This window comes from Gallus gallus, chromosome 2, assembly GCF_016699485.2.
Source record: "Gallus gallus isolate bGalGal1 chromosome 2, bGalGal1.mat.broiler.GRCg7b, whole genome shotgun sequence".
NCBI classification, from domain to species: Eukaryota; Metazoa; Chordata; class Aves; order Galliformes; family Phasianidae; genus Gallus; species Gallus gallus.
This window is the reverse complement of record NC_052533.1, coordinates 67,831,726-67,859,601: the sequence shown is the minus strand read 5'-3', so window position 1 is coordinate 67,859,601 and position 27,876 is coordinate 67,831,726. Positions and strand designations below refer to the sequence as shown.

The following is a 27,876-nucleotide window of genomic DNA, read 5'->3' as shown; positions in this document are numbered from 1 at the left end:
TGCCTGAAGGAGGAAAGAAGGCCATTGCAACATGCCAAAGAGAGGAACGGAATCGTCCTCCTCTGCCTGTGGGGCAGCAAGGAAGTTTCAGGCTAGTCACTGGGGGAAAATCTAACGTGTACAGCCAGTTGGGGCAGCGGGGTGGGGCACGGCCTGTCTGGGAGGCGGAGCAGCCTCTGTCACCTCCTAGCATTGAGGAAAAAACATCTGTTGAAACTACATCAGCACGGTTTATGTATTACAGTTTCTGCTATGTCACAAATATGATCCTGTAATATGCTAACCCTGAGTGGGATGTGTGCAGGCCCAGGCTGCAGAGCCACAGCTTCCGTAGGCCAAAGCTTCAGCCAGCGCCAAGGACAAAGCCCACACCGGCTGGAGAGCCTGAGAGGGGTCTGCCCGAGGATCAGGGATGCAGCAAAACCAACGGGAGCTGAGCTCGCGGTTTGGGAGGCGGCTGCAGATTCCTCAGCCTGGTTGTAAGGGGCTATAGGCACAGGGAAATAAGCAGGAAATCTTCTTAGCTGATATAGGTCACCGTGAGTTGCATTGCCTGCAAACAGGGAAGTGTGTTGCAGGAATTATGCTCTGAGCCCGAGCATTTTCACGAGCTAATGAAAGGCATTTTGTAATTACGTCAAGCAGAAGAGAAACATCTCTACAGTTACTTAGTAACTGAGATACTTTGTCAACATAGAAGTGACAGGGTTCTTATTGCCTGGTTAGCTACTCAGGAAAATTGAACTATTTACAGCAGAGGCATTCAACGTGCTATTTGCTAATGCTGCATTTCAGTGGTACAGCCATGGAAATGAAGGCTCATTAATAACCTGGAGTTTGTAATGCTAGAATCGTGGTGGAGCCCCTTGGAAAAAAAAGTAATGGTTGCTGTGAATGGGTTTTGTGTCTGCAAGGTGTGCTTTATGAGATGGAGAATTAAACCAGCTCTGTGAATCAGAGGGCATGGATACGGTGAAGCTGCTGATCTTGAACTCCAATTTACTTTTGAAGACACCTACAGCTCTGCAGAAACCCATGCCTGCAGGTGAACTTGAGGGCCTCTAACTTTATTCAAGTCAGGGTAAAAAAAAAAAAAGTCTCCTGATAAATAGGGCGGAAAGAAGACAATTCATACAGGCCACCTTCTGCCAGTGATTGGTGAAGCTGCAGCCTCCTAAAAGCCAGGGATGTGAGAGCTGGAAAAAATGCTGGTGGGGATGCTTTTAAACGTCGGCACACTGTGGAAAGGTTGGCATGTTTTAATGCTTCCTTTCTGCCTTTTGATTTATTGCGGGTACCGTTCACTCTGTCCTCTCTGTTTATAACGCAAAATGAATGCACGAGATCAGCTGCAACAAGCAACATGGGGGAAGCACACACGAAAGATGCGAACCTTTAGAGCAGGAAATAAACCATGGTATTCAATATTCCATTGTTGCATTTAATTAGGATAATTGATTGCTGCTCTTTTGCAAGTGGCACGAAGTGTGAGCGGCCGTGAGCCACAGCGAAGCAGATGGATGGGGCTGGAGGAAGCCGTGGACAGGACCTATGGGCGCTGTATTTGACTGTGCATCCGTATGGGGTCCCACTGCTCCAGGTGGCCTGGGGGTGTCCCTTCATTAGCACTACTTCTAATCAGCAGTGAGCACCCAGCAGGCAAACTGTGTGGAAAAGGAGGAAAAGAGGAAACTGCAGGAAAGCCAATGAGGAGGTCCCCTGCTGCGCTGAAGCAACTCCCTTGTTCTTTCCAAAGTAGGCTGCATAAATATCGATCTTGCTGGGATGTGTCCTACATTCATTTGCACAGACGTTACAAATGTGCTTAAGAATGAGAAATCAATCTTGTTTTCCTGTGTGGTAAACACGGGCAGCCAAGGATGCGCATAGATAAAGTGAATTACAGCCCTCAGCCCTGCCACTTGTACGCTGGGTTGGAAAAGGTGTTCTTGGGTAACAGAAGAGAAAAAGATGTTCTTACCTACTGGACTATTTTAAGGTATTTTCACAAATCCCTCCACAGACCCTTTAAAATGCCTTCAACTCCCGTTTTGGTTCTTGTAATAATCTGTAAGTTAAATAGTTTTCTGCTGAATTTGCTTGGGTTGCTTTTTCACAACCTACTGCCAGCAAGTCAAGGTACACTCTTGGACATTCGTATCACTTCATCACTCCCTCTCCCATTAACCTCTCATATGGTTTAGCATTGCAACACTGTAATTTGGAAAATCATATCATTAGGTTGCAAAAGCTGTAGGATTCTTGCAGTCGACAGCCACGGGGTGGCTTCTGAGTCACTGGATGATTAATAATTAATGATAATTGTTGGATAATCTATTTAGACAGTCACAGCGTAGGGAATTTATTACTGTTTTCTCTGGTGAATACTGCCACTAAAGTAATAAAACTTTAATGTGTCCCCTCTCCTTGTCGTTCTACCGAATTCCTGTTAAGAAATAGCAGAAAGCTGCCACATCTTGCTATAGATGGCAATGCGGTACAATGGCAGCTCCTGCTTTCTTACCAACCGACGTGTACGTGTGTTTGTAAAGCAGGGGACAGGAGAGAGATGTATTTCTACGGTCAGGTAGATTTTAAAAGAAAATGATTCGGTTCTCTTGAAGTGTTTGCTTTACCTTGCTTGGCTTAGCATTTGGACGATTTCTGTATTATTTGCTCGGCTCATTATTCCCAGTTATTTTCAACTTCATTTCCGCTAAATTACATGTGCTCCTCAGAAAGTGTTTAAAGTGTTTATGTTATACAAATAACAAATGCACAGTTCTCTTTCACGAAGTGATGCAGGAAAGAATGGTGACCATGGAATGCTTATAAAATTGGCAAAGGCGGGAAGTCAAACTGAGTCAAGTGATCCCCATTCCTTAAAATGGCCCACCACCCCAGCAGACCTCAGTCCAGACCAACAGTGGACCTCAGAATGGAATAACTGCTGTGCTGCATTTCCCAGCTGTGACTCAGGCGCTGTGGGATGTTTCGCGTTGCTTCCCGACATGCAGAGATGCTCACCTTTCCCGTGAGGATGCTGCACGTAGACTTTTCCTGCTTTGCGGAAGCGTAGTTGTATCTGAACGCTGACTTATTTCTTTGTGACTAATGAGCCTGCATGAAAGCATTGGATAGTCTCGAATGGGCAGGTGTATTATACTCCGTGTTAAGAAATTTGTTTTGTTCAGCTGTATGTCAAACGTGATTTGTGGCTGGGCTGTGGAATCAATCCAAAAAGATAAATTTGCTTACCAAAGGTTGCTGTCAAGCTCTACCGTGCTGAAGCTCCAGCTTACAGAAGGCAGCGTCTTCCAACAAAAGGGTTTCAGCCAAATAAATGGAGCTTAGAGAAAATGCAATGTTACAGCTGAAGTACCGGGATAATTGAGCCTGTAACATCTGCTGAAATGTAGTGACACCAAAAATAAACACTTCTGCCCATGTTGCTATTCCCTGGTACAGCAGTGTATAAACATGTGATGCGACCCCAGCACATCAGGGAATGTGGGAACAGACTGGTGTTGCCATCATAAGTACCCTTCCCCTGTCAAGGAAGGAGCTTTCCGAGCACAGCTGTAATAAGGACATTGCTTGGGTTGCTTTCCAGCAGCTTTTATGAGAAGGGAAAAGGGATCATGTGCTTAATTAGCCCCTTTAGTAAGAGGTGTTCTTGTGTATGTTTTGCAGCTGGAACAAAGGGCCAGGGTGAGGGTGTTTGCTTGATTTTTCCCTTAAAGAGAGAAAATGTATGAAATCGTTCCTGGATGGAAAATAGGGAAAAAAAATAGCAAAAATCTTTTGTCTGTTATAAGGACTAATTTTCCTAGGAAAATGCTCAAGAATGAGATTTTCCTTTTGTTGCAAATTACTGTTGAGTTTGATTAAACAGAACCATTGATTTGCTTATTCTTCTCTGCGTGATTTCCCCTGGCTTGGAGCTGTGGGAAGCCAGGCTCAGCCTCTGTCCAGCAAATGCCCTCGTAAACACAAGCTTCTGGTTTCGCTTTCACAGTATAAACACAAGGGAACATTCAATTACATTGAAAAGGGATGCATTTAAAACTGATAAAAAGGAAATAAATTTTTGCGCGGCGTGCAATTACTCAGTGGAATCCATTCCTCTTGAGTGTCATCACAACCAAAAGCTTAGCAGGATTTGAAAGAGGGCTGGAGGGCTGGTAATACATACATAAAAATAAACAAGGACTCTGGAAGGGATTTACACTCTTGGGCTTCTGGGGAGAAGCCAGCATCCCATTGTGGCAGTTTTGGGAAAGGTTTCCAGAGCTGCTTGTCCCACACTGCCTGCCACCGTACTGCTTGCATGTCCCCTTGGCGTGCTGCAGTAACAGCCTCCTTCAGCAGGACATTGCTGGCAAGACCAGTGGTTTCGTCCTCTGTGGTCACCTTTATGCTCCTCAGAGGACATAGATTGGAAATGTCACAAATGATTTCTATTCCTCAGCTCCTGAAAGAAAGGAGCCGTTGGGTAGTTATGTGTTTGACAATCTGTTGTTACGCGCATTCAGCAGCCATCTCACTGACAACGAGTTTTTTGTCCTGTGAGTCAGGCTGCTAATTTCAGCCTGTAAAGCCCTGCCTGACTTGTGCCTTGTGTACCACGAGGCCCTGGGCGATGTGATCTCACTTTGGTGCTCCCAGAATGATGACCTCCAGGGTCTCTTCTGTCCAAACCCTTCAATGATTCTGCTCGAGGCATGACAGCAAGGAGACGTTACAGGAAAGAAAAGCATCCATCTTAGCATGTTCTAGCTCACCTGTCACTCCCTGGAAGAGCTACACCTCCCCTCTGCAGTGAATGTGTTTGCTCCAAGCTTCATGTAGAAGCTTTCCAAACAACTTGGCTTCCTTCGGTCTCCGGCAACATCATGCCTGTGTGGCCTCCATCACTCCACAGCCACATTGGCTCAGCATGATCACTTCCTTCAAAAATCGTTCTGTGGCACTAAGGATGGAGGGAGAGTCAGCACAGCCTCTGAGCCACTACTTTCTGCATGTGCTGGTGAATGGAAAACTGCAGCCAGCAAGAGGCAGCGGGTGCAGTGCCTTTCTTCTCAGGGTATGTGATGGAGAGGAGGCACGCCTGATGGCATTGAGGCAGTAGAGCTCTGGCTAAAGCAAGCAAAGACAAAGCTTCACATTCTGGGAATTAGATGCTGCTTTTTGAAAGCAAAGCCATAGAGTGGGGGAAGGACGTGGTAAACGGTTTCCTACCCACTCGCCCGAGAATCTGCTGGAGGTTCTTGTGCACTGTGTTATCTAATATGGAGAAAGTATAGGGCAGCCAAGAATGGCACGACACAAAATATTCAGCTATCAGACAGAAATCCTGGCAGGCCAGCTGTGCCAGATCATTGCGGATGGGAGTGCTGCCAGCAGCCCGTCTGCAGACGATGGGGAGAAATGCTCCATGGTGAGTTCCTGTCTGCTGCAACACAAGTCAACTGCACAGGGAAAACTTCTACCACTTTTAATACAGAACAAAATGCAACGCTGATTGCTTACTGCCCCAGCTGCCAAGCTGGTTCCCTCTCTCCACCTTTTCATCTCTGCAAGAAAAGCCTTCACCATTTGCTCTGGGCAACCACCTTTGTCAGAAATTCATGCTTGAAAGGTTACATTTGCACAGCACTGAATTCCAGACCTGCTGTTGGTGCAGGACAGAGCTGCCTGGTGTGCCAAAGAAATGCACCAGGCAGGCGGAAGCTGACGTGATCCTGTTATGAAAATGGCTTATCCTTATCTGTTGGCAGACGGAGAGTTCCTAAAAATCTAGCTGACTTTCAAAGCGCCGCAGTCCTCAGCTGCACGAGGGTTTTCACAAGTTCACTACCTGTTATCTCGAGAGGCCAAGGACTACTTTATCCACAAAATGCATCTCGATTTGTGCAATAGGTCGGTCATGGGTCCTTGGTATCCTGGAGAGCGTGGAGCGGTGACGGTGGCTGGGCATCATGCACCTGGAAAAGATGAAACTTATTCTGCTGTAGCAAGGAGAATTTGTGCTCCTTTGGGGATCATGGTTAGCTTCACTCTGGCCAGAACAGGTGGAGTCGCACAGAGCGTTCAGCTCTGTTTGTGGCATCCACAAAACAACACAGGGCACCTTTGGGAAGCTGAAAGCAGAACGATGCTGCTGAAACAGTTTGGAGGCCAAATAAATACCTGTGACCATGATTTGCTGTGCCCTGGCCAACATCTGCAAAGCTTACAGTGCAGAATCATTCTTCACCTCACTGAAATCTGGATGTCAGAGTGGTAGCTGCTCCCCACCTGCACCAGGTCAGCTTCCACATGGAGGGCATGTGGCAGGGCCTCACCACAACGTGGTCATCGCCTGGAGAGTCCTATCACCTATAGGCTGCATGCTGGCCTTATTATTCTGAATGTTTTGTTTAGATTCATTATTTGGTGCTGGGTTCATTCACGTTGTCCTAGTGTATTGCTAAACACATTCTTAATTTCATGCACAGCCCTACAACTACACTTCCACTGCTGAGATGGCTACTTTAGTACTACCTTCTAGGTTGATCCTGACAATATGGCTTTATTTTATTAAGCTCTTCGGAGGATTTTGATGTTTGCTTTTAACAAGATACACCTTTCAAGTTCAAGAAATAAAGTTAAATAATTCCCTCGAAGTGCATAATGTGCATCTGTTCTCATACTTCTAGTAAATTACTGTAGATGCAGCCATTGACAGCACTCTGTACTGATATAAATAATCAGTAACATATTCTGAAAGTTTATCTTCCATGGCGCTGTTCTCACATCAGAGCATATTCATTCACAAGTAAACAAAATGCATTTATGAGATAGACTCTTACTGCCTTGAAGCAATACCTGAGATTCTTAAGGCACAATTCCTGTTAATGAAGAGCATTTCCATCTCCCGGTTGCCAGGGCAGCCCCAGAGTCACAGGGCAGCACATCATACAGAAGCGACATATATAAGGGAGAAGAGGAATGCACTTTCTCAGCCAGCCTTGTTGCCAAATGTGCGGTATGGAAGGAAAATGTGCTCAGCCTTAGTGAAAGGCCTTCATGTATGGCCCTTCAACAGGCAGCACCATCACTTGGCTGAGATGCTTCCAAGTGAATCAGCGGGAGATGACCAACCCCATGAAAAACTGATACCAAAAATGTTTGGATCTCCTGGATCATTTCAAATGTGCCAGCCGTGCCGGTTAGGGTTATATAGTGTGTAAAAACATTGCATCCAAGTCTCTGCGTTGGTTACAGCTTAATGAATCCACCATAATCCATCTCTACCAGTAGTGATGAATACTATACCTCCAGGAGTTGTAAGGCTCTGAAACAAAATGGGTTTAAGGAGCCATACGAGCATGAAAGATAAAATGAAATAATTACACGGAAGGATTTCTACAGTTCTGGAAGAGAATCTTTCAGTGCATTAACATCTAACTGAAAATGAAGCTCTTTTTCTTTTAAAAAAACAAAATACGCAGCTGAGAATGGAAGAGCCAAAGATGCAGTAAGAGGATTAGTGTATAGAGGCTGCTGAAATCCACTGGGAATTAGAAGGTCTAGCTTTGCAATTAATATCAACACAAGTGAAAAACAAAATCTGTAAAATAATGCTTTCATTTTAATACAGGATTTAATGTGACACTAGAACATATAGCATAGACCTGTAATCAATCCTGGCAATGAAGCTGGTGTTTCTTCTTGAATTCGTTTCCTCGGTGTGTCGTTTTCAGCAATGGGAATATTTCTGTAAGTTGCTTTCTTCATAGAGGACAGAGACAAGAAGTTCATGCTGGAGAAGAAATCCCACAATTTGCTAATGAAACTGCACTTCCGAACTGTTTAACTGCAATGCTGGCATACTGCAACCTGCGTACATCGCAACGGAAAGCATTTGTGCAACCAAAGGGACTCCACGCCACACTGCTGGTGATTGCGTAGGAAAACCGTACCGTGTTGGGTGCATTACAGCTCAGCTCTGCCAGAAGCTGAAATCTCAGTGGCAACCGGGGGCACTGCAAGAGTAAAGACCTTCCTCCCTGGGGATGGGAGAGCCACATACTGCTGGCAGATAATGCTGTGTGCCAACTGACCACCGCAACAAGAGTGCTGCACCCAGCTCCAGCCCAGGATAAGCAGGGGCAAGATGTTCCTTCAGCCAGAAGGGTGCTTCACAGCCTCATGTCCTGCTTGAAGGATGCAGGGACGTGAGCTCTGTCTATTTCCTTCCAGAGAGCTTAACGTGCAGCCAGGAAGGTACTCGGCTCTTTTTTCCTCTCCCTGTAACATGGAGATAATGACATTTTTGCATAGTGCTTTAAGGTGTAGAGCTGAATACCATTTAGCGGTGTTGATATAACTTGAGTGGAAGTGGTTTTGGAATTAGAAACACAGATCAAGCCTCGCTGAAAATTATTTAGGGGGCTGTAAGTACAAACAAGCCTCCAGGCAATGCAACTCTGCCGTTCCTGAATATATAAACACAAGTACAACCTGTTAGATAATTTAAAGGCTAACTCTATTTCAGGCATCAATTAATGGAAACTTCTCTGTTCAAGAATGGTTCTTAATCGTACGCTCAATCTAAAAGCACATTTATAATTAAGAGTTTTGTTGAATAAGCACCATCTTAAATGCACCATCTTACTACGCTGAAGACCTTACACTCCTGGATGAGCACGAGCAGCCCAGAGCACACACGTTGTTGTGTTTAAGCCCACAGCTGGAGCAGCAATCAGTGTAAATTTTCTGTTCCTTGTTCTGTGCATACCCAATTTGCTCCTACAGTTGTGACAGCCCCACCGATGGATGAGGCATACAGGTGCATACCTAGCCATTTTAAAGACTGGAAATCATCATTACTGATAAAATTAGGTATTACTGTCAGAAGACCTTCCGTATGAAGACATTGAAATCTCCCTCTACAAAGAAGGATATTATTATATCGTTCAATTTGAAATGGTCCCTTTGCTCATCCTTCTCCTGCTCTTTGAGTTATTTTTACAGTGGCAAATGTTTTGTCTTTTGCTTGAGCATTCTGACATTGAAATCGGTCTCTGGCTTCCATGTCTGCAGGGAAAATCTCCCAGACTAGAAAAACAGGCTACTGAAGAGAGCTGAATAAGCCCCCTAGCATTTTGCAGCATTAAAGGACACGAAATTCCTTCTTTCTAAACTCCCTCCACACCTTCACGCGTTAACTGGAATCAGTAGGGTGATTTATACCTTCTTAAATCACAGATGAACATTCAACAGCGCCACTGATGATGACTTATAGCAGAGGAAGAATGAATAGAATTTTTCCCACATTAGCATTTCTCGGTGCTCGTCAGCTTTTCATCCAGAATTGACTTGTCAGCCAAGTTTTCTGCAGTCGAGGAGTGGGGATTCAGTAATTCCTGTTTAACGAAGGCATGTTTTTTTTTTTGAAAGGCTTTCTTTAAAAACAGAACAAAAACAAATTGGGTAACGGTTGTGTATTTGATACAGTTCAAAAATTCTCTTTGAGTATAGTTTATGGCAAAACTGATTCTACAGAGGCCGTATGTTGTCTGTCTCTGGTAACTGCGTATATTACACAGAAGTCATTGTGGGGTTTCAAGGCCTTCTGGTGTTTTCCTGCCACTGTCTGCGGGTATGTACAATTTGTTCATTTGATATAAAGACTTCTGGTATGGTAGCAGAGTAATCTGTGATAAATTACTTTTTATTCCCTTACTTTTTGCAGAAAGCTCCTATAATCAGAAAACTCTTCATCAAGGTTGCCAGACTCTGGCTGGAAACCTGCAGATTGCAAACCATCCTGTTTCATCTTACCGTTCTTCACAACAGCCGTGATCAATCCAACTTTAGAAAAGGAAGATGTGCGTTTCACCCTTCCACTTCCTCCTGTCAAAAATCAATTTCATAAGCTCCATCCCCGCGTCTCATAGCAGCAGTTAATCCGCAGCAAAATTCACAATTCCAAGAGAGTTAAAAAGCATTGATCAGTTACTGGGAAATGGAGAATAGCACCGTTTTCTCATACGCCTGGGAGTTCAATTTGAACATGCATATAATTGCAAGATTTCAAATGCACTTCCCTGCATAAAGCAAAAACAACCTGGCTCTGTACCACTAGCGTTTGGAGATGCTGGGTTGTTACAGAAATCACTGCCTGATTGTTCAGGAAACTGGGGAGGGATACAGTGCACTGCCTTCTCTCTCCATGGCACAACACAGAAAGCCTCACTGCAGCATCCTGCTCCTGAGCAAATTTCACAGAGCAGAGACAAATCCAGCAATTTTCCACCCTCTGGACCTCAGTGCTGCTACTTGTTTTTTTAATTGCTTAAAGCCCTTCATTAGCAAGGCCCGGGGCAGCGGTAAGTCAGCCGAGCAGCAGGAGAAGCGAGGTCAGCTCAGCCCCTCGCCAGCTCGCAGCATCGTGCAGAGCTGGGCAGGAGCTCCTCCAGCTCACCCCACCACGTGCCTGACCCGAGGCTACCGAAATGACCTTCACTCTGTGTTATCATAGAATCACAGAATCGTTTGAGTTGGAAGGGACCTTTAAAGGTCACCTAGTCCAACTCCGCTGCAGTGAACAGGGACATGCACAGCTAAACCAGGTTGCTCAGAGTCCCCCTCCAGCCTGGCCTTGAGTGTCTCCAGGGACAGGGTGCCCACCACCAGTGTTCTTGTGCTGTGTAGGTTATCTTGCCATGAGAGGCAAAAGGAGCTTGTTTAGTCTAGGAAAGAGAATGCAAAGACTGCTCAGGGATACAACAGCTGCCTGTAAGTACACTGGGGAGAGACACTCAGAAGAAAAAAAAAGAAAAAGCTATTGGAGTCAAAGGGCAATGTGAACACACGGGTACAGACCACCCATGTGTAAATTCAGACCGAAAAGTGAAAGAAAGCTCCTGACCACCAGGGTGGTATTGTGGGCAGACCCACTTGGTTCACTTTGAGAGGACACTCAGCTAGGTAAGGAGACCTGGGATCCCGGGGACGAGGGGCACACCTGGTGTCCCAGGAGATCTCCCTTCCAGTTCTGTGTTCCTAAGACGTATCTGAAGATCTCTGCGTTTCAGATCTTTTTGTGAGCGTGAACAGTCAGACAACTGAACAGTTAGAGGAAAGCACAGCTCCTCTCTCTCTCTGCTTCACTCCAAGGACTGCCTTCAAGGGTAGCAGACTGTTTTCTACAAACTGCCTTTCATTTCAAGTGGTACTGCTAACAGGAATGCCTCCGGAGCCCGCCACCTTCTTCTGCTGAGTGTGTCGGTGCGTGCCTTTGCACGTAAAGTGTTTTTCTCGCGCATTTAAATCAGGAGACCCGGGGTAACCTTCCTGAAGCAGGTGGCGCGAGGGTGTTCTGAATCAGTGGGAATAATTAAAATTGAATGTGGGGAGCAGACAGAACCGGGCCGCAACACACTCAGCGCTGCACCAGAATCCCCACTTCACCGTGGAGCGCAGCGTTCCCGATGAGTCTCTGGCGCCATGTTTTGCTGCCATTTTACAACACGTATTAAAAAGGAGTGACCTCAGGCAGCTACAGCCCCTTCCAACTCACGTTACTCAGCTAAAACGTCCCCAGGAGCACGAGTGCATTCTCTGGGTAAATACTGCAGCGTTACGTCCTCTCAGTATGAGAGCTCGTCTCTTTGTGCTAATTGCATTTATCTGTCATTTCTCTTTTCAGCCATTCATTTAAAGTAACTTTATTTGCAAGCGGGACGGGGGAGCACTGCCGTCTAATTGCAGTTTTTCAGGAAATATTTTCAGCCATTCTAGCCCTTGAAATACAGCGACAGGGTAACGGTGCTGTCCCAGTGACTCTTCACACCAAGCAGCCCCATCGGTGCGTGTACACGCCCTTAACGCCCCCAGCCCCTCGGCACGTCCCTCCGCATCCCGTCTCTGACGAGACGGCCTCGGATGAGACGGCCCCAGCTCCGCGCTCGGGCAGCCGGCAGGGAGAACACGTCAGATGCCGGTGGACGGGATGGGTACGCGTGGTCAATGAACCCGTTCCATCACGGGGACGGGCTGCAGGGCGCCCGCCGGCCAGCGCTCGCCTGAGGGACGAGACGGGAGGCCGGTAGAGCAGGAGGCGGGAATGCGGGGAGCGGGCGCCGCCGGGAGTTGTAGTCGCTGGGGTGGGGGGGGAAAGGGGGCGGCTGCGGACTACACTTCCCAGCAACCACCGCGCTCCCACCGCCCCCCGCTCGGCGTCACGCCGTGTTTATGGGCGAGGCACCGCCCCGCCGCGCAGCGGTGTCGTCACGGCGGGCCACCTCCCCCGAGCGGCGGGGCCGCTTAATATTCATGAGGCGCGGGCGGGCGCGGCGCCGGGCTCGCTGGCTGCCCGCCTCCCTCATGGCGCTGGCGACGGCCGGGGAGCGGGGCTGAGGCGGGCGCGCGGCACGGGGGCAGCGGCGGAACGCTGCGCCCTGAGCCCCCCCCCTTCCCGGGGCGCGGCGCCTCGCCCCGCTCGGTGCTCCCCCGCGCCGGCCGAGCGGCGCTCCCGGCAGGAGGGCGGCGGCGGCAGCCCGAGCCCCGCGGGCGATGGAGCCCGCGCAGCAGCAACAGCAGCAGCGAGCGAGAGAAGCGGCGGAGCGCTCCCCGGGCGGGAAGGGCCCGGCGACGGAGAGCGGCGCGGAGGCGGCCGGCGGCCCGCGAAGGAGGCGGGGGGCGGCCGGCGGCTCGGCTCCCCCCGCGGCGCTGGCGGCCCCCGGCGGGGCGGGCGGCGGCTCGCTGCTGCTGCGACGGGGCCGGCTGAAGAGGAACCTCTCGGCGGCCGCCGCGCCGCTGGGCACCCGCAGCCTGGACAGGAAGGCGTTGCTGCCTAAGCCGCCCCGCCAGCTGCAGCCGCTGCAGCCCCCGGAGCGGGACTGGGTGCGGCGGGACCTGCAGCGGGGCTGCGTGCACGTCTACGAGCGCCACGCCAACCGCTACCTGCGCCCGGTGCTCTGCACCCTGGAGACCACGGCGGCCGAGGTGGCCGCCCGCCTGCAGCAGCCCGGCCCGCGCGGCGGCGGCGTGGTGCGGGTGCCGGGCAAGGCGGGCCCGCAGCCCCCGCCGCCCGAGGAGGGCCCCGCCGCGGCGACGGCCGAGCCGACGGCCGAAGGGGAGCGGCCCGGGAGCCGGCGGGGGACGCGGGGCGCGCCGCCCGCGGGAGGCACCGAGGAAGGCGGCTCGCCGAGCCCCGCGGCGCCGCCGGCCGAGCTGTACCTGGCGGGACCGCCGCTGTCCTGCCCCTCCCTGCTGGGCGAGCTGGGCCCGGCGGGCTCCGACTGCGAGAGCTTTAGCCCCAGCGCCGAGAGCGTCTCCGACCGCCTGGACCCCTACAGCAGCGGCGGCGGCGGCGGCTCGTCCTCCTCGGACGAGCTGGAGGCGGAGCCGGCGGCCTCCGACGGCGCGGAGGCAGGTGCGGGGCCGGGCCGGGGCCGCCCGCCGCCCGGAGAGCTGTCCCCGGGGGCGGGGGGCGGCCGGGAGGTGCCCGCGGGGCCGCCGGCGCTGTTCGTGCAGCTGCACGGGGAGACCAGCCGGCGGCTGGAGGGCCACGAGAAGCCGCTGCAGATCCAGAACGACTACCTCTCGCAGCTGGGCTTCCGGGACCTGTGGCGGGTGCAGGAGGAGGGCATGGACGCCGAGACCGGCTGCCTCATCCGCTTCTACGCCGGTGAGTTGGGACGCGCGGGTCCCCGCGTCACGCCCGCGGTGCGGTTCAGCGCTTTGCTCTGACGTCGTCTCGCAGCGGAGCCGGGGGCGAGGAGGGCCGCGGGCGGGGGGGGAGGGAGGGAGCCGCCGTCCCCGCGGCTCGGCCCCGGGCTTAGGGGGCGGCTGCGCTGCGGCCGCCGGGAGGGCGATGCGTTCCTGCGGGCGCGGCCCGCCGCTCGCCTCGCGCGCCGGGAGCGGTGGTGGGTGTGCGAGGTTGCGGGCACGGCCTGCGGGAACGGGCTGTCGCAGCCTCCGTCGCGGGAGGAGGGGGCTGCCCGAGGCAGCCTCGCCGTACGGCCTTGGGCGCGGGGTTCGGGGGGCGTCGGTGGGAAAGTTAGCTCCCACGCCGCGGTTATGCAACGGCGCTCTTCGACGGGGGCTTAAAAATATCTCCCGCGCGCGGATACCGAGAGGTGCTCGGTCCGGGAGCTGACGGGACGGGGTCAGATAGGGAAAGAGCTGCTGTGTCCGGGTGATGAGGGAGGGCTGGCGGTGCTGGCGAGGGTGGGGTTCGGCAGGTGGTGCTGGAGGGAGCGCTGCTGCCGTGCACCCGGCGGCCGGGAATGAGCGGGCACGTTTTAGGTTGCCCCGTTCTACCAGGATGTATCGTATGGAAAATAAAGCCGGGAGACGTCGGTCAGCCTTAGGCACGCGGTGACGCCTGTTTGCACGTAGCTTTTGTGTGTGAAGTGATGAATTCTACCCGCTGAATGCGGCTGCTTTATTTCGGTGTCACAGCCTACCGGCTAACGTAGCTTGTGAGCTCTGGGCTTCCTCGTACGAAGCTCTGAAAGAGGAATGTAAATCTGTAAGCATACGTAGGATTAAATGAATGCAAATGTGTTATGTAATTCCATATACCGGGCAGCGTGCCTCTGCGCTTCAAAAGTGCATTGTTGCTTTGAAAACTTTATCTCTTTGGGGGGATCTGCGATCAACACCTGAAACACCTGTGATCTGGTGCTTGTAGCAGAGTGTTTCCAGCCAAAGGAGTGAAGGAAGCGTTGCTGGTCTGCTGACTTCCTGCAGCTATCCTGGCAGCTCCTCTTGACATCCTTACGGTCTTTCATTTTTCTGCCGGGTGATGAAAGGGAGGAGAGGAAGGAGACTTAAAAAGGGATAAGCATCAAATCGGAGAGTCTGTTTTGGCTGCGGAGTTGGGGTGTTGGAAGCACCTTTTTGATTAAATGATCCTCCAGGAATACCCGGAGGAATGCTTTAGCAGTGGTTTCCTGCTTGCCCTGGGCTTATTGGCTTAGGCAGGCTGGCTTGTCCCAGTCGATAGAGAGCAACCAGCAGCTCTATCCCCCTGCAATCGTAATTTCCTGCAAGCGGTCTCAGTAGGATTTGGTGATCCTGGTCTTGTACTGATGTAAAATGGCATAAACTGAGGCCGGATTCATTGCACCGCCTCTATAAAGAATTCTTTTCCCTAATCCCCTCCGAGTGTGGAGAGAGGAGAATGCAGTGATAACTTCTGGGCTTCTCTGTTTCTGGGGAGAGGCCGTTCTAAGGCTGGAAGATCTCAGTAGTGAAACAATGCTAAAAATTCCAAACAAAGTAAGGTGATACAGCCAGTGATTTCAGCAATTGCTGTGTGGTGGTGATTTCTCTAGCTGTGAAAATATGCTTTTTGGAAAAAAACTCACTAGGAGAGCTGCAGAGGATCAGGGGGTTTTACAGCGATGGTACGGCTCTCTTAATATGTAGCTCTTCACAGACATTCTGCAAGGAAATGTCTGTTCTTTACACACAGTATTCCTAATTTAAGAGGCTCAGAAAACAAAATGTGACACTGAGAATGTAAAAGTGCCTCCTGCGGTGCTGTCTTGACTCGCTTCTAAATGTGGTTAGCGCCTGTTTGTTTTGCGTCTCCTCTACTTCTTGTACTCTGAGTGTGCTCGATTTCTTCAGTCTCTTGACTGAGTATTGCTGTGCAATAGTGCTGTTACTAAAACAAAGCCCATTACAGCTGTAAGCATCCAATTCTGCCCCCTGTCACATTGGTTTGAGCAGAACTGGGCGTTAGCGGCTGGCCATGCGTGTCAACTTCTCCCTGTGTTGGAATCCATCTCAACAAAAGATACTGTCCTCAAAGTTTGAAGTACTTAACCATATCCTTTTAAAGAGAGATTAAATAGCTTTCTTCTGAGATACTCCTTTACTGGTTATGGAACTCTGTAAGAATCCATGGTGCAATTACAGTCCTGATATTGTAGCTGGGAGACCGATTAGGTCAGGCTTACTAAACTATTCCTAAAACCATAACAGTGGCTGTGATCCAGAAGGCTTCTCGAAAACAAGTTATAGTATTCCTTATTGCTCCGTAAAAAATAATTCTTGTAAAATGGGATTTCTCCCAGTGGCCTTGCCTTCTCTGTAATTTGTGTGCCGAAGGAAAATGGGCTAATACACCAATGTTGCCATTTGAAAAGCTGCAGAAGCACTTGTTTTGAGGCTTAGGAGACCTTAGGTCAGAAGTAAGCATGGAGTCCTGTTCAGCCCTGTGCTGTGGAGCGTCTACATGGCAAGGGACTTGAGAGATTTGGTCTTGGACTCTTTGACCGGCTCAGGACAGTGGACGTTTGAGACTTTTTTTGCTTTCCTACTGAAAGGTGTTTGATTTTTGCACTTGGCCATCGTTAAATTGTCTGCTCTGATGTGACATAGGGCTTCTGCACCCGCTGGTGTCATCACATGTATCACTTTCCAGTAGATGACTGCCTGTAGGCAGAAAACGAAGAAATGCCAGATGTAATTAAGGGTGTTAATTTGGCAACTGGCTGTCAGGTTTTGTTTATGAAAAGAGGCTTGTTGCTCATGTGACCTTTTAGAAGGCTGAGAGGAGAAACCAATCCAGCTTTGTCTGAAACTTCATTGCAGAAAATGTTGCTCTGTCCATTGTGAGGGTAAGAGTGGGAGCGTGTAGCATGGGTCACCCCGCGTGGCCATTGAGGTCCCATGAAGACTTCCAGGTGTTGGATGCTTAGCGATAGACGGAAACACCATAGGCCTGGCAGTGCTTTGTGAAATATATATTGAGTCACTGGCTGTTTGCTGCATGCGTGTCTTAGTGAATAAATCAGCCTAGCTATTAAATGCATTGGTAAACTCAATTTAAGATGACTGCATGATGTTTAAGGTGAAGGGGGAAACATGCCATAGACATACCTATTCCTTAGAGCAGGACAACAGCTGTGCTGCAAGGAAGAGCTTATGACTTTTTTTTTAACTGAAATCCAACATCTTATTTAATGTGAAATCTATTAGTTCACATTTGGGTGGCTTTTTCTACGGTAGTGATTGTAGACGTGAGGTCTCAGTGAGTGAACTCTTCTTCAGCTGAAAGGAAAAACATCCTCTGCCATTAGGCTGCTGTGGTCTTCCATTTTTTTTCCTTCCCCGTGTGGTTTGGATGTACGTCTTGTTTACTTTGTAATCATGTGTTTGTATCTCCTGCAAGGGGAAGAAAACGGAAAACTTCCCACTTCAGAAAAGGACTTCATTTCAATTACATCATGTGTTTAAATCCAGGCAATCTTGGCATGACCAAAGTAGTGAATTTTCTAGTCCTGTCCTGCAGGATAGTGTTAAATGGCAGCAGTGCTGGGTTTGCTCCACCTGTCCCTGTGCAGCAATAGCCTTTGCTTACGTAGGAGTGCCAGTTGGAATGGGGTCTTCCCAAGGCAGGCAGTTCTGTGAGGCTCTGAGGCTGTGAGTGCAGATAGCTGCAAGTCCCCCCCCAGCATTCCAGCACTAAGCCTTGGCATGTAACACCTGTTAAGTACAGCGGTTCTTGCAGCTCTTACATTCTCTTTTGCTCCTGGCTAGCATCCATAACTTAAGTATGTGTGAAGTACCAACACATGGATTTCAGTGCTTTATATAAAAGTAACTATATATACAAAATACTAGGTTCCTCAACTGAGCTGCATCGGGGAGTGCAGCATTCATCTTTTTTCTTCCTTTTTCTTCTCTTTGTATTCTGCTACTGTCCCTCTCTCTGTATCTCACCAGCTATCTCCTTCTTTTTTTCTTTCTGAAACTGTGCGTAAACATTCTCTTGGTGGCGGCACTGCTGATATACCTAAATGCCGTTGTGCAATTAAAGCATCCATCTGTTCTGTTAGGACACTGGCAGGCTGCTATGCAGCTGAAATGGTACGTGGTTCTTGGAGAGATAATAGTACAAAAATAATAACGTTAGTACCTGGCATGTGCTTCTGAACTGCTGAGAACTGGTTTGTGGCTTAATAAAACGATGTGAAGAGAGATGTCTTGTCTTCTGGAGGACCACCTGGATAACCAAGGAGGTAAAAAGCACGTCTGAGAAGGTCAGTTTGAAAAGTATACGCCCATGGAATTTCCCAGGAGAGGAGTTTAGAGATAGGAGTGCTACTTGTTACACTCAGCATTTTGATTTGGAGGGAACCTGTACCTCCCGTGCTATCAGTTGTATTTTTGTTCCAGGCTTAAGGGAGTTTCATGTTGGAGTTAATTGTTAAGTATATCCATTTGTAGACCAAAAAAAAAAAAAAAGCACAACTGACTTGTAACTTTCTATTTGCCTTGGACAGTAAAAGCAAAGATGCTTTGACTCACTCTTCAGTGTCTGATCACTTCTCTGCTTGTGGGATGCGGCACACTGGCATTTTGGATAAGATCAAATCAATCTCTGCGTGCGTCTGTTTTCAGCTGTTTCCCTTGACTCAGTTTTATTGCTGTGTTTTAGAACGTTTGCTCACGTGGGGATTTCAGCTCTGTGAGGCTGTGTCTGAAATAGCCTGTAATAACTTCAGTCTTTGACCCAGGGTACTGAATATTGCATTTACCTTTTTTTAGTTGCTTTTTTTTTTACGTCTGTGTGGATTGAAATGGAATAGACTTCGATGCTTGCAATCAATTGCAGTTTTTATGGGGAAACCAGCTCAAGTAGAAGAGACAGATGTACCGAAGTCATTCGTAAGCATCACTATCTTGGTAGTATAATTCCAGCTAATTTTTTTCCTCCTCAGTGATGCATGAGAGAAGTGCAGCCGATCCTTGTAAATGCCTTAAAAGTTTTTAAACTCACTTGGGAATTAACATTTTAACTTTTTCTTCTAGATGTGGCTTTAAGACAGGAATTCTGAAATGCTTGCATTTTTACAAGATATTTAAGAAACTTCACAGGAAGAAGACATCCTCATTTAAAAGTAATCAGTAACCTCTTATACTCATGAGTGAGATTGGAAACTAGAGTTGAAATTCCAGCTGCATGGTAACGGCTCAGTTGTGTATAGAATGGTGGTCGTTAAGCACTGCAAGTTTTATGTCAGGAAATGTTTATTTGAAAATTCTATATTTTCTGCTTTACTCAGAAGTCCTTGGTTTTACTCTTAGTGTAGTTTTTGTACTTCACGTGGCTTCTTTGGACAGTTATGTGAATTACAGCATTACCTTTTTGGAGAGAATAATTTTTATATTTTCCACTATAAAATAACCTATTGACTGTGGAGTTTATTTTTCCCACTTGGGCTGTCATTTCTCCAGTTATGCTGTCTTAACATAGATACTGTTTTCCAAGAGTAACTGGTTCTTGAGGGCTGATTCACGGCTGCTCATCACTCAAGCCATCTTAGATATTGGAGAATTTGACTCAAGTCTTTTTATGATGTCTCTTAAATTGCCTCAATTTCCTTTTTATTTTTTGACTACTACATGATAAAATGTTGCATGCAGAGAATGCACATCACTTGCCTCTTGAAATGCAGCAGCTGTCCTAATACTGTGGAGAAACACATGTGGATTGTAAATGGACAGTGCTCTTGTGTCCAGTTGAAATTCCAATTGGGATTTCAGGTGGGCAAAATTAATAGTAAAACCCAACATTCTCTGGTGTCTGAGCTGTCATACCCACTTCAGTGTTTGCTTTTAAAAAAAAGAAAGCATTGCCAGCGATCATCACTTGGAGTCTTATAAGATAACATGGCTATGGTGGCCTCTGCCATACTCCCTGCCGCTGTCACTTAGAGTCACTCGTTTTAGATAGTGTGGCTTTTCTGCCAGTGACCACAATCTGGATTCTTCTGGCTTCCCTGTTGAGCTAGCTGACTAGACCTGACCCTTTCGGTCTGATTGCTGAGTCTTTCTGCTCCTGTCGATGTAGTTAAAGTATGTGGAAGAATGGCCACGATGTAGAATATCTTGTGCTGTTGTTGTTGTTGAACTCCCACTACCCCCCATTATTTTAGGGGCAAAAATTGCTCTTCAGAGAACATTTTTGTTTAACAATGACAACTGTTAAATCAAGAAGAAAGACCTCCTGAAGAGTCATTTGATTTCACAGCATAGCATACTGTCTTTGAAGCTTCTCGTGTTGATGGGGAAGTAAAAATTTCTTCCAGCTGGCTTTGACTTATTTGAAGGGATGCTGAAAATACTCGTTGCCCAATGAACTGTGCGTTCCTTGATCTGACAGTTAAGAACAACTACCTACATACCAATTTAAAATAGTCGGTTTCAGGGGATTTTTCTCTCCAATCTCATCTAGCTTAGTTCTCAGTATAGAAGGAAAACGAAATGAAGCTGTCGAAGAGATGCAGACTCCAACATCCAAGTAGAGTGGAGGAGGCTTTTAAAAGTTTAATGCTTTCTGTGGGCCAAAGGTAAACTTGGCCCTCTGAACTTGGTAGGCTGTTACTTGCTTTCGGCCTTGTCCAGTGGCAGTGGGACTCTTCCCATCACCTTCACTAGGCGCTGAATCGCATCCGTAACTCTCGAAACCCCATAATCGCCGCGTTAAGCGGTGCCTCTCATCTGCAAGCACTCCAAGTGCTATGCCAACTTATTTAAATAAAAACAAAACAACGGGCCTTGTTCCAAGGGAGTAATGAGGAGCTGGAATGCCTTTGAAGTTCAGGAGCTGAGGCTGTAGGTGCAATTTACATAAACCTAATTATGTAATTTGAATGCAGTTTCTCTTCCTGTTTGTTCAATTTATGAATCTTTGTGTCCGAAGAGAAAGAGATAGTAAGACCTGCAATTAAGATAAATAGCAGACCACTCCTCTTCTGAATGTGTGCTCTGGTGAGGGGAGAATTTCTGAAGAGTAGAACAAAACCTGTGATTCAGGCACCTTCAGTTGATGAGAATAATACCAAGTCCTTTTCCTTTCAGAAAGCTGCATGCTTCTTTAAACAATAACTATGCCTAGTTCACCCTATTTGCTTTAAAATAAATGGTATGGAAAACCTTGAAGTCCTTACTAGCAAAGATTTTGCTTTTAGATAAGCCTTAGATAAGCAGCTCCTCAGTTTTAACGCTACCTTGAAACCAGTAAGTTTCCAACTGAACAGTGAGCTTCCTGATCAGATTGCTGTACAATGACGTTCTGTTGTTCTCCGACACTGGCTTTTTTTCCTCCTGTGTGATCCTCTCTAACCTTTTAAAGCAGATAATAGGTAGGAGCACTGGGCTTTGAGAAGGGCTCTACAGACAGCAAAGATACTGTATGTGCAGTCTGCTCGTTGGAAGACAATTGATTGTAAACAATCCCTGCCAGATCTGACTTTACGATGCTTATCAACTCAAATTGTAAATGATGGAGGAACATATTTTTCCTTTTGCTGTGTATTATGTAGTGGGACAAACAAACCTCTAGGGGATGACAGTCCCAGTGAGCAATCATTTTATTTGTGAAACTGAATTATAATTATCTGAGACAGCCTAATACTGTATGTCGTTATTGTCTTTCATGCTATAAAGCTTGCCTGGTGTAATAAAGCACTTAATGACAGAAGCTGTTATGAATGAGGCATTGAACTCCTGAAAGAAGGCTGTACTCAAGTTAAAGGGTTAGGACCTCTGGTTTCTTCTTATACCGATGTTACGTGGCTGTAAGCACAAGGCAGGACAGTTTACACGTTGCAAACAGGATGTTCCTAACTGTAAAGTTAACCGTATGTGTGGGAGATGCATTTTAAGGTTTCAGAGACACCATCAGAAGGCTATTTGAGAGCTATGAAAAACGCAGTTACATGGAAGGGTTTTTTTTTCTTGTTTCAGTCCTAGGGCTGAAGATTCGGTGTATGCCGACTTGGTAAAAGTGCGCCACTCATAGTTGGTGGCGTGGATTAAAATCTCAAGGTTAAAAGTAGAGCAGAGCTTATATCCTTTCAGAGCAAGTAGTTAACTTTTTTTTTTCCTCATGGGTGTCATAGCTAAGAAAAGAAAGGACTGGCTGAGAATGGGAATCCGAACTCTTTGAAGTGTCCAAACTCTGTGAAGTGGCTGTGGACGTGTCTTATCTTCTTTCCTTTGGTGACATGAAAATCGTGTCTCTTGTCTTTGTCAACTGAAATAGAATCTGTAGTCTGCATCTTCCATGTGAATCAACTGAAAAATAGCGCGATATGTTTCAGGCTGTTAAATAACAGAAACCGTTTTCATTTCATAACTTCAAGAACAGTGGAATCATCTGCATAAGTATATTCATTCCGCTTGAGATTAGACTGTGGCACTGAGGACTGCTTGGTTCGTGTCTCTTTAATCTTAATCAAATGACAACTTAAATTGCTGCTAATACAAGAAAACTACATTACATTATTCTACTTTCTTTTGATTTGCAGGTTCCATCTTTGGAATGTCTCTCCTAAGAAATATCTTTCAGAATGTTTGTTTTCTGAATCTCAGATAAAAGATCCTAGTTTATTTATCATCTTCCAAACTTTTCCTTCATAAATAAAGCCTAGAACAAAAACATGCACAGCAGAAAGATTAAAAGGCTTTGTAGTCTCCAGTGGACTAAGTCATACTCCTTCTGTCAGTGCCAAAGTAACTGTCCAGAGAAAATGGTCTATTAGAGCCTGAGGTGTATATTATATGTACTTAATTTGCAACACCATGTGTGTTGTGTACCTTTATGTAATGCTCCACTGGAGTGTGAGCAGTTCCAGCACCTCTTGCATCTTCAGTTAGGCATTAAGAGGAGGCATATTTCGAGTTGCTGGCAGACAGCAAATACTACGTACACAGTGGGAGGGGGGGGGGGATTCTTTCAGCCTAGAATATGCAGCCAGACTTTTCCTGCAGGAAGTTCTGGGACGTTCTTGGCAGCATTTGTGAACTCGTTGATTCTGTGCAACAAATTTCCGTTCTCAGTTCTTGAAGGTTCTAGGATTTTTCTCTGCGGTGCCCACTGATCTGTGTGGCTCTGTGGTGGGTTTTTGAGGTGTTCGTTCTTTCTTCTTTTTTTCCCCTCTGTGCATCTACAAGTTTGTAGTAAGAAGCAACTGCACAAAGTTACATGTGGAGAAGAGCATTAATTGCAGCCCCAGGTAACATGGGGTTGCAAAATCAAGTGGAATTGTCTTCAGAAAATCACAATACATAGCATGGTGTGTGTGTGTGTGTGTGTATTAACAGTGTAGGATAAGGCAACGATGTAGTAAAAAGAGAAAGGCAGACCCTTGAAAGAGTATAAGGGATTATGTTTTTTTTAAGAGGTTTTACTTTTTTACAGAAACAAGCATGTGGAAAGCTTAAATAAAAATCCTGTGTTACATATATGTTCTTTGTCCAGCGGTGCATCTCTTGCAAATGTAGGATTTTAGGGGGCCTGCATAATTTTATCAAAGGGCTTTTTTAATAGGAAGAATTTGTAAACTGGCGAGGAAAGAAAAAATCCTGGCCGTGCATAGTAAGAGTTGTGGCTGATAGTAGAAGAAGAGTTCATGCTGTTAAAATTTTTGAACCTCCGACTGGACATGCAGAATCTTTAATACTGGTCTGGCTTGCAAACAGTGGCATTACATGTGGCACTTCAGTAAGGCTTATGCTTTTTAGGAATGTGTGCAATGAACATAGAGGACTTAAAGCATTTGGCAGTGCCGTCCTACTTGCTGTCACCAGCTAAGCTAAATACGATCAACGGATCAAGTTAAAAAATGTAGTTAGCCATCTGACCATTCTGAATTGTAAAGGGAGGTGCTGCTGAGGAATATGGCACGGAGCAAATTTAGTCTCTTCCTGTAACCCTGAGAAAGGATGGATTCCCAGTAAGCAGGTGCTGGGATCTCAGTGTGCAGTTGTTTGTCCAGGAGAGGATTATGTACATTTACCTGACACTAAACACAAGAAACATCCTCCTACATATATATAGTCTTCATTCTGTGAGGTTCTTGAGCGTGTCGCAAAGAGCTGGTGAATTGCCTTTCCAGACATGGTGTTGTGCCTTTGAGCTCTCTCAGATACCGTGCATACTGGCAGCCCTTAAGTGCAGTTCTTATTGGAGACTCTTCAGTAGTTCCTTTGACCATTGTGTCTTGGCGCTCTGTGGGTTATTGCTGGCACTGACATTTTTTTTTAAATGTTTGGGTTTCACTTTTGCTGAGCACTTTGTAGCTCATATCCACTTTTTTTTTTTCTAAACATGTAAGGCACATACTCAGTTGAAAATCCTTTGAACCCTTCTCTGCAGTCATGGCTTTGCAGCAAAATATGTAGATGTTCAAAGATGCTCAGAGGCTAATGTCAAATTCTCTTACCTACTGCAGATGCTGCCTGTTGTCATGGTTTTATGATTTTTGGGGCGGAACCAGCCTGTAAACCGTTGACACCTGTACCAAAACGAATGACGTGGCATGAAGTTAATGCCCACTAATCTTTTTGAATCAGAGTATTGTGGTGTCTTTCATCCTCAGTAGCAGGGAACCGATACTTTGCTATTTCCCTAATGAAAGATTATGCAAACCTTGTCTTATCGTTTGTACGTAAACGCCCTGGTTTGACTTGTTGGACTCTCTTGTGTATTTGCTTCTCGGTCTTGAAGTTACCCTCATCCTTTTGGCACCTCATGTTCAGAGGAATATATCCCAGTGGGTATTGGTTTGCAGACAAGTATGCATGGCTTCCTTGCTATGAATGTGAATATTTGTTTGTTTCTCATTCTTTATGGCTCGTGGAAAGCATGGTGGTGTGAGGTGTGGTAGTTATGAGTCTCGTTAAGCTGTGTCAGCGTGGTACTAGTCTGAGCATTTCAAATCTGTGTTAGTTGGTGGGTGGCTGGCATCTTTGTGGTAAAGTGTGAGGACCAGGTGCTGGTACCAAGAGAGGTGTTGCACATAACAGGTTGAGTCATAAGCAAGGTTGGCTGAACTGTAAGAATGAGTATACTGTGCTCTGGGTCAGTCTAATCTTTTTCTACTATGTGGTATTCTCATCCTATTTTCCTACATGTGTATCGGAGTCAGAGAATGGCTGAGGTTGGAAAGGCCTTCTGGAGTTCATCTGATTCAACTCCACTGCTGCGCAGGACCACCTAGAGAAGGTTCCTTGGGCCTGTGTCCGGTGCCTTTTAAATACCTCCAAGGAGGGAAGTCGGCAGCCTCTCTAGGCAACTTGTGCTAGTGCTCCATCACCTGCATAGTAAAGTGGTGTTGCCTGGTGTTCAGAGGAAACCTCTTGTGCTCCAGTTCGTGGCCATTGCCTCCTGCCCTGACACGGCACTGCTGAGAACGATCTGACTCCGTCTCTATCCCTCCCGCCCTCTCGGTATTTGTACACATTGAGATCCTTTTCTTCTCTGAGCTGAACAGTCCCAGCTCTCTCAGCCTTTCCCCCCAGGAGAGATGCTCCAGTCCCTTCACCATCTTGATGGCGCTTTGTTGAACTCTCTGCAGTGTGTCATGTCTTTCATATTGAGGAGATTGTCATATGAGGCTGTCGAGAGATCTGGTGATTAGCAGAGCCCCCTTGATTTTTTTTTTCTTATTTTTGTTTTGTTTTCTTAAGACTGTAAGGGGAACTGCAGAGTGGATCCATTCCTGGCTACTTATAGGGGGATGGAAGATAGCAAGCACAGAATTGGGAAAGTAGAGGTTTCAACATCTTGCTGCTTGGCTGTAGTTATTCTTGTTAATGTGTCTCCTTTAATTTTTACTGAAGGAGGTTGAAGCCAAGCAAGGACCTGTTGAATGCTGCATTGTAAATGCATCTAGTTAGAGGAGGAAGATACAGTGGTACATAAAGATGTAGCTTGTCTGGAAATGTCAGGAGTTTCCCTGTAAACAAAGTGCAGAGGTGAAACATCCCCATGGTAAGGCTACACAGCTTGTCAGCAATGTAGTGTTGAGGCTTGTGGTCCCAGCAGGTAGGCAGTGCTCTCACACCACAGCCAGCTCTGCCGGGCGCTGGCAGAGGCACCGCTGATGTCGCCCTGAGGAAAGGGAGAAGGTTAGGCCGAGTCACTGGGGCTGCGTGTTCCGCACAGGCACTTGGGAAGGAGTTTCTTTCGTATGCTGTCTAATAGATTCAGCCTTTTATTTTATAATATAATTAAATAACCAAGCCTTTGTGAGGCTCCTGAATTCCTTTAATTTAACGGCAGCACAGAAGCTGAATTCAGCGCATTCATGGGCCTGTACTATCTCCCTGACTACTTGCCAGCTCTATTCATGCTGTTCTAAGTGCAGGAAGTTCTCACATTGATTCAGGGGTGGGGGTGGGTGGGTAGAAGGCGTTATGTGCTTGGCTTTTTTTTTTTTTTTTAAAGCAAGGGAAATAGTTATAAGGAAAATTCTTCAGTGATTCCCTGGGTCCGATTTACCAACTGTTAATCTGTGAGTAAATAATGGGAACGGTTTATACACTTGGCAGCCCTTGAGGAAGAGCAAAGAATCATGAGAAGTTTGCAGTTCACAGCCCCAAGTTAGCTGAATACTTTGGTATGTTAGGATTTGTCTGAACAGGGATAGAGCAGTACCTCTCTGTTAGCACAGGCCATCTAACATACTGAAGTACTAGGTCTGATGAGGAAAACTGTACTGTGGCATGTGCTAGCTGGCTGCTTGTACTTGGTCAAGTTAACTAGTTCTTTTTCTGCTGGAGTTTCAGTGCTGTAGCCACTATGCTCAGGCTGTTTTACAGATGTCTACTATCCCTCCTCAAGGAGGGGATGAGGAACTGTACGTATAGCATGGTGAGGGGGGAGCTGGTGGAAGAGTGAGTTTCTTTTGGCGCAAGGGAAGGGTAGAATCATGGAATCACCGAGGTTGGAAAAGACCTCCAACATCATCCAGTCCAACGGTGCACCTTTCATCAGTATTTCCCACTAAACCATGTACCTCAGTGCAGCATCTAAACCTTTCTTGAACACCTACGGGGACAGTGACCTCTCCAGCTTCCTGGGCAGCTCATTCCAGCACCTGACCACTATCTTGGAGAATTATTTCCTACCATCCAACCTGAATCTCCCCAGTGCAACTTGAGGCCATTCCTTCTAGTCCTATTGCTAGTTACATGGGAGAAGAGGCCAACCCCCATCTCACCACAACCTGCCTTCAGGCAACTTCAGGCAGTTGTAGAGAGTGATAAGGTCTCCCCTGAGCCTCCTCTTCTCCAGACTGAACAGTTCCGGTTCCCTCTCTCTGCAAGACTTGTGCTCCAGACCCTTCCACCAGCTTCATTGTCCTTCTCTGGACATGCTCCATGACCTCAATGTCTTTGTTGTAGTGAGGGGCCCCAAACCAGAACACAGTACTTGAGCTACTGCCTCTCCAGGGCTGAGTAAAAAGGGACAATTGCTTCCCTGCTCCTGCTAGCAACACAATTTCTGAAACAAGCCAGGATGTCTTTGGTCTTCTTGGCCACCTGTGCACACTGCTGGCTCACGTTCAGCCAAGCACTGACCAATACCTCCAGGTCTGTTTCCTCTACATAGTCTTCCAGCCTCTCTGCCCCAAGCCTGTAGCATTGCCTGGGGTTGTTGTGGCCAAGGTGCAGGACCTGGCACTTGGTCGTGCTGAACTTCGTCCTGTTGGCCTCAGCCCAGCAATCCATCCTGTCCAGATCAAGGCAGAGATTGAGAGGAAAAGAAGGTGGGACAAAACTGAGAAAGCAATGACAAAATCAGAGCTAGCAGACAGGAAGAACAAAATGCAGCTTATGCACAGTTTGTGCATTCACTTTACTTCCTAGGAGCTGCCCCACATCTCTAATCTGTGGTATCTTATCTTTATAACTAGATACCACAGTGATAGACAGAGTTGACTTATGTAAAGTGCATAGCAGAAAGGAAAGTGACTTCTCAGTGAGGGTGTTCTGCTGATGAAGCTGACGGGTCTTGGGAAGAATGCAGGTAGGTGAATAAGGCAGATAATCTGCAAGACAGTTGTG

General features: G+C 47.2%; 1 protein-coding gene and 1 long non-coding RNA gene across 2 annotated transcripts in view; one reads left to right on the top strand and one right to left on the bottom strand.

The window, feature by feature from the left end:
• Positions 1-982: 982 nt before the first annotated feature.
• On the bottom strand, positions 983-12,353 carry LOC107052630. The gene is made up of 2 exons (XR_001465232.4): positions 9,241-12,353; positions 983-8,295 (listed from the first exon to the last, which is right to left on the bottom strand). It is a non-coding gene; the product is annotated as an uncharacterized LOC107052630 (long non-coding RNA).
• Positions 12,354-12,369: 16 nt separating this feature from the next.
• The window catches only part of PHLPP1 (PH domain and leucine rich repeat protein phosphatase 1), a 131,131-nt gene continuing 115,624 nt past the window's right edge, over positions 12,370-27,876 (top strand). The window contains exon 1 of the mRNA XM_015282197.4: positions 12,370-13,684. Coding sequence (XP_015137683.1) covers positions 12,568-13,684 — 1,117 coding nt within the window. The 5' untranslated portion in view covers positions 12,370-12,567. The remainder of the gene's footprint in view (positions 13,685-27,876) is intronic.